At 38.6% G+C, this 13,429-nt stretch overlaps 1 protein-coding gene across 2 annotated transcripts in view; it reads right to left on the reverse strand.

Annotated features, from left to right (window-relative positions):
* Positions 1-13,429, reverse strand: part of limk1a (LIM domain kinase 1a) — a 71,478-nt gene that overhangs the window by 30,339 nt on the left and 27,710 nt on the right. For both annotated transcript variants that reach the window (XM_079885653.1, XM_079885654.1), the window contains one exon: positions 1,721-1,859. In XM_079885653.1, coding sequence (XP_079741779.1) covers positions 1,721-1,859 — 139 coding nt within the window. The remainder of the gene's footprint in view (positions 1-1,720; positions 1,860-13,429) is intronic.

Below are 13,429 nucleotides of genomic sequence, written 5' to 3' on the forward strand. Positions count from 1 at the left end.
TGCATGGTTTCTTGAGAACGCACGATATGAATCTTCATCATCACCCTAAAGAGGAAATGCTGGTCATCATCGTTATCATGTTGCCGAGAAGATGATAACATCATCATCTTCATTTGGAGTTTCTTTTTGAAATCCAAAACAACAGAGAAGGGTTTGGATTCATATAAAACTGCATATTGGGAAGGCATGTTTGAGTATGTGTAGTAGACAAAACTCATTACCACAGAGACACGCAAACTTCATATTTTTATGCTTTAATATTCACAGACGCTAGTCCATATTGCCACTTGCATAAGTGTGCAGCCCTACTTTTGATTTATTCATTCAACGTTTGTCAAATTACATGAAATTCCATTTTATACAGTAAATAAAATGTGTAAGACTAGAAAAAAAAGCCATAAATAGATGCTGGTATAGACCTAATCCTCCACACATAAAGGATTGGATTGATGTCTTAAAACGTGCTTTCAATATGAATTTTATGTGAATTTTCAGAAGGATTCTTTTGTTGATTTCTGGTCCAAATGGATTGAGTATATAACTCCTATTGAACCAAATAACTTTTTGATATAGGTTGATTTTTGTCTTTTTTAATTATGAGTGATGCAACTACCTCCCCCTTCTTTTGTAAATAGTTTCTGTGTTGAAACCGAGGATAACTTAAAGAGATATATTGAGGTGTTTGGTATTATGAAGAACTTTGTCACTGGAGAGTCTTGCTATTCCAGTTTAAGGAATATTTGTGTAGATAGTAAGGCTGTAAAAGTGACAAATGTGAACAGATGTGAATTGTATCCCTATGCGTAAATATAAGAAAATAGACTGGATTCCGTGATCCGTTCCACGTTTTCCACATCGCAGAAATCATAGAATTATATGCATGTTGCGATCCCAAATGCACGTTAAATTGACTGAAACTCAGAGCAGATGTAGAGATGACGTTCATGTGGAGCAGCGTTTACAGTGAAACCAGCCGCTCACCTGTAAATTAACATGTTTTACTCTGAAACACTTATAGTAGTGCTGTGCATATAATTATAGGCTCTGCAATATCGCAATTTCAGGTTTATTTCGATTAACTGTACAGCCCTAACTTGAAATCTATGCGGACACTGTACAATGGCTGATCCACAAGTGCAGAATTGGCAATGCAGTTTAGTTTTTTTGGGGGGTCAAAATGATTTTCTGTATAAAGAAACCAGATGATAACCTGTACTGTGCCAAGACTGTATGCAAACCAGTATATTTATATATATATTTATATTTATATATATATATATATATATATATATATATATATATATATATATATATATATATATATATATATATATATATATATATATATATATATATATATATATATATATTAGGATTATATAGAGGATTCAGGCAAAATGAAGGAATTCAAAAGGTCATAAATCATTCAAATGATCATTCTTGTCCAATAAACAACTCTTGCTCTTGTAGAAACACTAAATAATACAGCTAGCAGTGAATGCTTTAAAACAAAAGGCCACACAAACTTTCCCTTCATTAACACGACCTCTGAATTATAGATAGCAGCTCTGTCATGATTTGCTCATGTGTGATCCGGCTGCAGTAACCGTGTGAATGGAGTGTGTAACTAGAGCGGCTGTGTGTGAGAAAGCGTAGGACAGGCAGGACTGTGGGGTGACGAGAGACGGCAGAGATACGGTTTCGGACGGGTTGGACTCACCATGATGAGTCCGGTGGTGATGGGCTCTGAACAGCCATGACACAACTCCCCAAATTTGGCCCAGTAGTCCTTCTTACAGAAGAGACGGCCGTCCTTCTCATAGTACCAGTGTGAGAGAGACGCCCCGCACTCACAACACCTGCGGATCAAACACCACACACACACACACACAAGGTCAAAGGTTATCATTCTCAGAACATTCATGCACTAATAATGTTCCTTTAGCACTGCTAAAGCAATAAATAAAACAGTCTATACAGTCCTCATTCACACCACACCACACCACAACACGCCACACCAAAAACACACCACACCACACCAGGAAGTCCAGCTGAAAATGAAGAAATGAAGAAATGAAATCTTCTATTGCTGCTGAAGAGTGATGTATTCTAGAAGACCGTGTTTGATCAGCTCTTCTCTTCAGCATTTACCCCCAAATACAGGCAAGCAAGCTTTCCTCTCAAATCAAATTATGATTTTTCACGAGTTAGGGAATGTGTTAATCATTAGATGTTAAGATTTGAATTTGCTTATTTTATTTATTATCTTTTAAACTGTGAATAATTAACTTCTTTTCCCCTGGCCATTACGACTTCCTCTTTGTGTGTTTCATCACTTTTTTGAATGGCTTTTTATGTTGGTCCCAAACTTGGGTCATAACATGAATATTTACACAACGCTAATCTGCTCTCGTACGTTGGCAGTGGAGCATTATGACGAGTATGAGTGTTAGCAAACAAGATATCAGACATGTGCATTCATGATGTTGGCCAACAAAATACAAACTGAAATGGACCAACATCCTATGAAATTCTGAGGTTTGTTTAACAACAGACTCATTTAACTAGCATTAGGTAATACAGAGAGGTTGTGCGTGCAGTCATGAGACACAACAGAGTATATTCACAACGCAGCTCTGTCTCGAATGACCTCTCGCTTTTATAAATGGTTACTACCTCACTTACGTGTAAATATTAAAGGTGCAGAAAGAGATTTCTGAGAATCATTGTTGAACACTTGATATCTATAATCAAGACAAACAAACACACCCCTCCCTTCATTGCTCCGCCCCCAAAATGCACAAACACACAATGCAAGAGTGGATGTCTGTTTATCATGGATGAAGCGAAGCAAGATAATGCTTCGCGAAAAATAAAGTCATGATGAACAAACAAAAAGGAAGAACAAAACGTGAACATACAGTACATGAGTATTTACAAGCAAGAGTTGGTTGTTGGTTGAACAGCACAGCAGCTTCAGAAAACAATGATACTCAAAACCAGCGTTACTCACGTATGAACAGAATCAAAGCAACCTCGCGTCTGTTTTCCGGTTTTCTAATATTAACATGGGTCCTAAAGCTCTTTCCTGATCATACCCTTCTTTTTCCAGTGATATTCTTCTGACTTTTTCCTCTTTTGTAATGTCTCTCAGCCATCTCTCTTTCTACAGTCTTTCTTCAAATCTCCCTCTTGCTTGTTCTCTCTCCTCCCCCATCATGATTGGACACGCCCCCTACTGCTGATTGGCTCACTCTCTCTCCTCCCCATCATGATTGGACACGCCCCCTACTGCTGATTGGCTCACTCTCCTCCCCATCATGATTGGACACGCCCCCTACTGCTGATTGGCTCACTCTCTCTCCTCCCCATCATGATTGGACACGCCCCCTACTGCTGATTGGCTCACTCTCTCTCCTCCCCCATCATGATTGGACACGCCCCCTACTGCTGATTGGCTCACTCTCCTCCCCCATCATGATTGGACACGCCCCCTACTGCTGATTGGCTCACTCTCTCTCCTCCCCCATCATGATTAGACACGCCCCCTACTGCTGATTGGCTACAAGTGTGTTGTGGTGCTTGGTCCGGTCCACTATCAACAGCATTTCTCAGAAATCGCCTACTGCACCTTTAAGGTCACACATTTCCATGAAAACATTATGCAAATCAAAGCGATTAATGCCGTTCTTCCACAAGATCTGTGGTGTCATGTGACCTAATGTTAACAGTTGGTCTCTATGGGTGCTGTGAAGTGACACACACGGCACTGTTACTGTGTTTTATGACTACTGGAACACTGGATTGACTGGCCAACAACCACCACCGTAGCGGTTTTATAGTCTAGTCTTGCTGTGGTAGTCTGTGTCACCAGCTTTCGGTCATACACAGATTACATAATTTTCCCATTGCAGCACCTGCACTGTTGCTTTGCTTTTTTATAAAAATAAATAAAAAAACATTTAGTTCAGTTACACAATGGAGTGGACACAACAATTATAAGCTGAAAATTTCGGTTTTCGGTTCGGTGCAGCACAAGTCAGATTTCACTTATTACAGGCCGATGTGAGAGATGACTGACAGGACGATGGCGGAGGATTTGGTGCGCGACAGATCCTGAGCGTCAGTGACAAATATCTTATCTTGTAAAATGTGCGATCGTTCCTTATGCACAGATTACGCGTGATGGCGAATTCGAAACCGATTTCAATACCCTGCTCCCTGATATCTCCAACCCCTCCCGGTGTGACATGTCTACTAACAATGGATTACACCAGGAATCAAAATGTTGCCTTCATGAACATGATAATACTGTTATAACTCAGTAAGAACATGTTTCAGCACAGCTGACAGGAGACTGAGCCTCAGCATGACGTCAGATGATCCATCATTGGTGTCATAACAGCAGCCAGAGGCGGATCTCTCACTGTGCTGTGGATTGATCTGATCAGAGCCCGAGGGAGTCCAGCTCATTCATGACCATCTGCCACACAATGACCCCTGCCAACCCATCATGCCCTCTGTGACAGGAGCAGAAAAACAGACCTCTCCTGATCGAAACCCTCCAAATCAATGTATGTCAAGATAATATATGTCTTTACCTCACTATGACAAAAAGGGGTAAGTGAGTTGTTAATCAGTACAACAATCAGTTCGAGTACAGTGTGATTTGCATATCATCATCACATGGATGGAAATCAGCTGACCAGAGTGAAGAAGAGGCAGTGTACTTCAGCATTACCTTCTCACGCCATAGGACCTACATGAGAACTCAATTGACTTCAAGGAAGCAGTAAAGAAACTTTATGCACTGGAAGTTGCCATTGACCAATGTTCCTTCACAGAAATGCAATTATACTGTATTTTACAGTTATTACATTAAAGGGATAGTTCACCCAAAAATGAAAATTGTGTCACCATTTACTCACACTAAGGTTATTCCAAACCTGTGTGAAGAACATGTGTAACCAAACAGTTGTGGGGTTCAACTGACTTGAAAGTATGGAAAAAGAAATGTGTAGAAGTCCATGTACAGCTGTTAGGCTACACATATTCTTCCAAATATCTTCTTTTGTGTTCAGCAGAAGAAAGAAATTCATGAGGTTTAGAACAACCTGAGGGCGAGTAAATGATGACAGGATTTTTATTTTTTGCGTGACCTATCCCTTTAAATGCACTTGGCAAATGTTGTTATCCAAAGTCACAGTGTTGAGTCGTTCCTGTATTTTCTCTCAAATTTTGCCTTATTTGTATGTGAGCTGCATCATTAAGGAACTGCCGTGAACTGAACTTGAATTGTCACTACTATATTCATGTGCAACCAGGAAATGCATTTGTCCTCTTAACAATGGACTATAGACTGGTGAGTTACCCTGTCAAAGGCTTTATTAAACCAATTCCCGTTTACTCAATGATCGGCACAGGGCAGAGTGGCCACAATGAATGCAAATAAAGAGGATTATTTTTAGAAAGAAGGAACAACTTGACCGTTTCTACTCGTCTGGGAAAGCCAAAGAAAGCTGATGTGTCCCGTAATTTACCTGTCTTTAGGGAGAGAAGTATATGTTTCAGCACGTTTATAATTCTTTATAATAGCACATGAAGTGATGATAATAGTTTGAACACCATTTCCCCAGACAAGATACAGATATATAGAAATGAGTCAAAGGCCAACTACTCCTTACATTTTTGTCAAAACAACTAACGTCATCTCCAGAGAGTCTGAGAGCTGTGTGTCCACCAGGTCCAGATCTGCAGTAATACAGTAAATGTGAGGAAGCACTCGTGTTGTGAGGTGAGGCGCCACCGCAGCTTAATGCTGTCTGCTTTTAGGATTACTTCACTTCAGAATTAAAATCTCCTGATGATTTACTCAGCCCCACGTCATCCAAGATGTTCATGTCTTTCCGTCTTCAGTCGAAAAGAAATTAAGGGTTTTTGAGGAAAACGTTCCAGGATTTTTCTCTATATAGTGACTTCAATGGGGTCCAACGGGTTGAAGGTCCAAACTGCAGTTTCAGTGCAGCTTCAAAGTCTCTACACGATCCCAGCCGAGGAATAAGGGTCTTATCTAGACAAACCATCGCTCATTATCTACAAAAAAGTTACTTTTATATACGTTTTAACCACAAATGCTCGTCCTGCACATCCACGACTTCACGCATTACGTAATCACGTTGGAAAGGTCAGGCGGTGACCTGATGTGGGCGGAAAATGTCCATCTTATTTTCTCCTCCAACTTCAAAATCATCCAACATCGTTGTTTTATCTTTTATTTTTTATTTTATTTTTTGTAAAAAGCGTTTGACTTAGTCTTTGCATGTTCGCTTTGTAAACACTAGGTTGGTACTTCCACTTATGTCACACGTGACCTTTCAACGTGATAAGGTAATGCGTAAAGTCATGGATGTGCAAGACGAGCATTTGTAGTTAAAAAGTATATAAATGTTTATTTTTTTTAGAAAATGACTGATGTTTTGATAAGACCTCGGCTGGGATCGTGTAGAGCCTTTGAAGCTGCACTGAAACTCACATTTGGGCCGTTGGACCCCATTGAAGTCCACTATATGGAGAAAAGGAATATTTACCTCAAAAACCTTAATTTCTTTTCGACTGAGGACAGAAAGACATGATCATCTGGGATGACGTGGGGGTGAGTAAATTATCAGGAGATTTCAATTCTGAAGTGAACAACTCCTTTAAGTTTGATTAAATCACAAAGCAACAGTAAAAGAGATGCGAGCACAGCTTAAGTATCGGGTTGAATGAAAGTGAAGTGTTTGTCAATGGAGGACTGTCCATTAGACTGATGAAACCAATCTGCTCAGGCAGACGTGGGGGATGCTGGGTAATCTATGATGTGTGATCCCCAGGGCTCTGTTATCAGCCTCTAATGATGAAAGCAGAGACGGACAGGATGCTGTTAATCATTCCCTCTATCCGTCTGACTTCAGTGCTGTCTCGGATCTGCCCCATCAGAGCTGGCTCTCACATCTCTAACTGAAGGAGGAAACACTTCATTAAAGCAGACCATCTCTCTGTTCATCGCCCATCTGCTGATCCCAGCCCTGGGTCAGGAAACCAAAACAACACCAAACAGGACCAACCCACAGGACTTCATGTTTCAGGAGAACAGCGTTTGCTGTTATGGCTCTGTAGGATTGAAAATAATCCAAGATGTTTTAAATGAACAAAGATATTTGCTTTACTGTTTCCACCCCCTCTTTCTGCCACAAGGACCATTTGGAGTTCCTAAAGGCACAGAGGTTTCTGATAGTGATCTGATATGTGTGTACTTTGGGGGTCGATGAATTGTCACACCTTTATTACAGTGGTGGGGGAAGTTCGAATTATCTGATTGGTCAGTTTGAATGTCTCACATCTGGGTTTTAGTCACATGGTCAGGAAAGGATAAAAGAAGATTGAAACTGTTGCTCTGTCCCTTTTGATGCTCTGGCTCTCTTCTTCTCTGGGTTATAATCATTCATACATCTATTTTGTAACTATTTTAAGTGTAACCATAACCATATTTTGTCATTAAACCTTTTCAATTACAACTAATGTGCTAACTAGTTTTGATTTGGTATTGACTTTGAAGTGCTGCCTACTGCAATACAATATGGTCACTCTCTATAGCAACGCTCTCCCACATATTAAGCTATTGTAACTGCGCTTATTTCCGTCGTTGGTATGAGTGGCAGTGGGTGGAATAGACAAGAAATGTGCAGTTTTCTACCATCTTGCTAATAACGTTTCTTTAGTCATTCGGCAGTCTTGCAGCTTGAACCACTGCAGGAATCCACACTTACAGCTCATTAAATCAACTATCAACTTGTCCCCAATGTTTCTCTAAAAGAGAATTCTTATTAGAAATAAGAGAAGACAAAATAATTGGCAGCCTATAACAGTAACTCGGATCATTTGGTCCTGGAAGAATTTGTTCTGAATTGAGTTCATATTGATTTCTGATTTCACTGCCATGTAATAAGAAATCATCTGATAACTGGTTTTACCAATATTTTTTTCCTGATATTTAAGCATATCTGATTCACCTATGAAAGAATCAAACATTAAGAATCGCACAAGACGACGTTACGGCACAGAGTTATGAGGAGAAACGACACTAAACCTGCACTGAAACTCAAGTTTGTTCAGCTAGAGTTAACAAACCCAAATGAATGCAACCCAGTTTAGATCTGGTTCAACTCAGAGTTTGATCCAGAGTTTATGTTTAACTCTGGAGCTTGTGCAAATTTAGGTTCATGGTGAAGGTAGAAATGATGGTGATTGATAGGAATGATAAACGTGTGTTGATTCCGCAGCAATGTATCTTCAATAAAATATTGTTTCATAAAGTCCTACATGTTTCGCTTTCACCTTCTCGTTTTGCCGTTATCCTCTTTTCTGATTAATTTAGTTAATTACAACATTTCTAGTGCCATTTTTCAAGAAATAATGTAGACTGTAATTCTTCTGTTATCAGGAATTAAAAACCAATTGGTTAGTTCGGAGCAAAAACACCAGGCTATTTTTTTTACTGCTTTATTTATTCAGAAACAGAAGTCATTTAAAATGGTATTTGTATATTTTTATTTTCATTTTACCCAATACATGTATATAAACGGGACAACCCTGAAACTCCAATAGCATGACTCAATTCAATTTCAATTCACTGTATTTCCTCATCATATTTCCTCAAGTATATGACACATAATTCAAGTGTACATATAAAATAATTTTATTTACAAATGTCATGTTTGTGATTTTTTATTCGTTAATTCGTTATTTAACTTAATGCATATATTCAGAAACAAATGCAGCGTACATACGCTACCATTTTTTGTTAAACATTTATTAGACTTCATATCGAAATAAAATTTGTTAACAGTTTAAACAATACCCAATAATTAATAAACACCTAAACCAGAGTTTAAAATGATTACATTTATGCAAAGGTTGATAGACTCAATAGTCATTTATTGTTCTGTTTTTGTTGCCTATTGTTAATAATATTATTGTTGCTGATGTTGTATTTTTTTAAATTATTATTACGATTTTTATCAGTATTAATCAAAAGTGAAATTGATCAAAAACAGAAGTAAAACATGAAATAATTATTGGTTCTACATATCAAAATTTGACAACAATCAATATTGGTCGATTTCTCCACATAACACTTTGGTTAGCATCAGGAATATGACCATGGTTAACAACATTTAACGTTTAGTTCTGAAAGTAAAATTACACAAATGAATACTGGATCTAGTTCAACAGAGCCACAAGCTTTGAGGACAGTTGTGTCATTTTACTGTCTTCTAGTGATGACAGAGTTGAAAAACAGCCAGCTCCCACAGGTTTATTCTAGTGTTGTGCTGGAAACTGTGGCAACATTGAGTAAGCGATGAAGTAAAGAGGGAAAGGCAAAGATAAGGAGAGATAAGGCTGCCTTTCCTCATTCCTCTACACAACAACACTCTTCAGCGGGACGTTTCAGTCTGATGAGGACTCCTCAAACCTGAATGTGAGCTCGCCATTTTCACAGAGAGCGCATGAGCCTGATAAAGGCCAACTGTGTCAAAGTATCAGTTTCACTTTGACTCACCATGTAACCGCAAATACACACACGTTAACCGGGGGGGGAAAGTTCTGTATTTGTCACAAAAGCTCAGAGGAGTTGGAAATAAAATAACACATTTACAGTAACCACTCCACAAAAGAACCAAATGTGTACATTTTCTGAAGACAGTGTGTTGTTTGCCTGTGCAACACTCACCGGTGATCGCCGGCATTGCCATGTGGGTACGGTACGAGAGGTTAACCCTTTCCCCGCCACTGACCGAATTTTCTGGCTATCCATGTTTTCATTGCTATACGTTAGGGGGCGCTATTATAGGGTTGGGAATCGAAAATCCATTTCAATTCTGGAATCGGATACTTGTTATAAAATGAACATTTCGATTCCTCTTATCGATTCCTTTGTGTGCATTTCAATATGACTCTGAACCATTCAAGCGTGAGACGCTGCACACGAGTAACAGTGTATTGTGCCGCTCTTAAAGTGACAGCAGAGTAATATTCTCTATAATAACATAAAGACAGAGAAAATCCACTCACTGTTCTTGACTGAATGACTTTTGTAACTATATTTGTAGTGTTATTTCACATTTGATTAGTTTGTGTACCTGAAAATCTTAAAACACTGTTTATTTCAATCGTATCTTTGTTCAGTTGCATCTATTTGCTGCGACTGATCATTTTTTTATTTGTTCTTTTCTGATTACTGAGTGTTTACTTGTCTTTAATTATGATTGAAATTTATATTAGTTACTCTAGTTGGTTTTCTATGGTATTTTTATACCACAGGCAAACATTCCTTATATTAGTGTTCTTTAGCCTATTCATGATATTCAGCTACAATGAAATGTTTTACACTAAGACTTAAAATAAATGTGAATGATTTATGAATTTATGAATGAATTTTGTTGATATTGTTGAATGATATACGTTTTTTTTGTTTTTTACCTTATTGAATATGTAAAGAAAGTATACAATTTTACATCACATCATTAAAAAATGTTTCTCAAGTGAGAAAAAATGCTCACACTGAATACAAACCAAATCTGTGCTTAACTTAATTACAATTTACTACATTTAACATTTTTGTGTATTTATTTGATTAATTGTTGTTCAATTAATTTATTCATTGGAATATTATTACTGGAACAAATATTGTGTATTTATTTATTATATTCTACATTTCAAGGGCTTGTCACGCTGTTGAACGCTGGCAATATCAGTTTTATTCATTTAATATAAGTAGTTTAAAAGAGAAGAACACTCTTGTGTGAAAGAAGAGAGACTGACGTGGAAGTGATGAAACTCACATCCTTTGTGTCGTTGATATGCGATCGACTAGTTGATAAAACACTGACGGAGTTGAAAGGCTAATTCTGATCAATGGCTGAATCAAAATGGCAATGATCCCTGGGGAAAGTGATCTCCCTGTGCCAGTCCTCAGGGATCATGATGTCATCAGAAGAGAGCAGTGATGTCATGTTCAGGGCGGAGCGCCAACAGGAATCCCGAATATGTGGTTGAGCGACAGTTCGGATCACAATGGATCTTTGTTTGAAATTGTTATAATGCTTCAAGTTCCTCATGCAATCTACTCAAAGATAAATGTGCTTCATTATTTCTCTTCATATTTGGAACTTGACGGCCGTAAACCAGACGATCAGACTCTTCTCATCAAATGAGCGAGAGTCACATCAGCGCAAACAGTGAGAACAGAGCGTGTCTTGTCATGTTGTGCGCTGCTCTCTTTAACAGTATTAGACGTGTCTCGCATATTGGGGGTGTCCTGTGCGAATCGTTTTGCATGCCAGCGCTTTCTTTGTGCTTACTAAGCCCTTCCCAGAATGCAGTGCTCCGCTGCTCATTCTGTCAGTCTGCAGAGAGAATGAACTGCCCTCACAGTAAATGATCCCACAGAAGACCAACACACTTCAGCGGACAAGAAAAGCATTCGACTGAGGCTGAAACGAACTCTTATAAATGCAGAATAACGCAGTGTTTATCAGCATAAAACAGCAGCGGATGTGACGCTTCACATGTGCCTGACACAAGCTTATTATCCGGTGTCTGTTTCTGCATCTGCACAGAAACACAACTACTATGCCATATCTCGTTGTCTCGATTACAATATAATCACATTTAAATCATTTCGTTTCACACATTCAACTCATGCACACGGGACGTCGCCGACTTCGCTTTACAGAAGGCGTGTCTCTAGCGCCGTTACTTGAATAAGCCACACCCACTCATTAACATAGAATTTGTATGCAGGTTGTCTTTGAAAATGAAAACTGTGAAATAAAAGAGGAATTAAAATGAAAACTAAAATTTACATTTGAATTGTGTCACTATTTTTGCGTGTGCGTTAATAAAGAGCATTGTAAAAACTGTATTTGTAGTTTCTTTTTCACGTTTGGCGTTTCATTTTAATATTGGCAGTCTTGCCTCGAGACTGTAGTGAAAATGAAATGTGAAATCACCAATTGCATTTTATTTTTCAATTTGACAGGGATGATGCACTGCCACCGTGAAAATGAAATCATTTAATTTCATTCTCAATTTTGTGACATATTTTGCGTACTGTTTTCTGTAATGAAATCGTTAATCTGGTTTTAATTGTCATTTTAATCATTTAATTTATTTATTTAAATTTGGCAGAAAATGCCTTCCATAAACTAGTTCACTGCTCTGATGAAAATCAAGACCGCGTCCACACCGCTTCAACATGGATACGGTTCAGGCAGCCGTGTCAGTGACATGATGTAACAATTATATAAACATACTCATTCACAAACACTGGAACAACTTATGAAAGGGATAGCTCACCCTAAAACAGAAATGTAGGCATAATTTGTTGTTCTAATGTAATATGCACTCTTTTTTTCAGAACACAAAAGGAGGATAAAACAAAAATGTCCCGAATATCGACCGACATCAAGCTTTAAAAAACACGCACAAGCATCACAGAATGATCCCATGCGACACGTGTCGTATTTTCCAAGTGTTCGGGGGGTGTGCGATATAACAAATCAAGATATAATGCGTTATCTAACGAAGATCCTGACCTTGGCCATCGGTCTTCTGTGCTCGACTGCACGTTCACTCCCACTCGTCAGAAACAGCACATGTGCTGTGAGAAATCAAGATAGAAATGAACTTGAGACACAGTCCATGCATCTTCTTCTCTGAGGTGAATATATCCGTGGTGTTTGTTATCGAGTTCAGCGCTGTCAACTTTCATTCTGACTGTCATAGTCCGGAGAAGGAGCACGGATACTTTTTTGGGATTTCTAGGCGTTGTATTTCATGCCACGTTTATATTAATCTTGAGACCAACGGCCAAGGTCAGGATTTCTGTTAAATAATACATTATATGTTGGTTTATTTTCACTAAACCCGATCATGTACCCACTGAACACTTGGAGTATACGACACGTGTCGCATGGGATCATTCTGCAAAAAAACATTTGCGTCTTTTTTTAAAGGGGATGTCTAATGCTATTTCATGCATTCTGACTTATTTACACTGCTAAAGAATTGGGTTCATGCTAAACATGGCCAAAAATTAAAACAAAGTAAGTTGGACATATGACGAGTATTTCTGTGCCAAATACACTCCTTCAGGATTCGTAAAAGTTTCGGATCGTTTTTTTTTTCGTTTTTTTTTTCTCGAGTGTACATACAGTCGGCATCTAGTCATAGTTGGGGGCGTGGCGAGGGTGGAGTCGGCGTGGGGGAAAACACTGCGAACATCGTGTGTATTTGAATGACAAAAATGTCATATTGCAAGTCATTGACACCTGCCGACCGGCAACGGTACATTGCAAAATTAACTGCAATAGGTTATGATTGCCCT

This window comes from Squalius cephalus (assembly GCF_949319135.1).
Source record: "Squalius cephalus genome assembly, chromosome: 11".
Lineage (NCBI taxonomy): Eukaryota > Metazoa > Chordata > Actinopteri > Cypriniformes > Leuciscidae > Squalius > Squalius cephalus.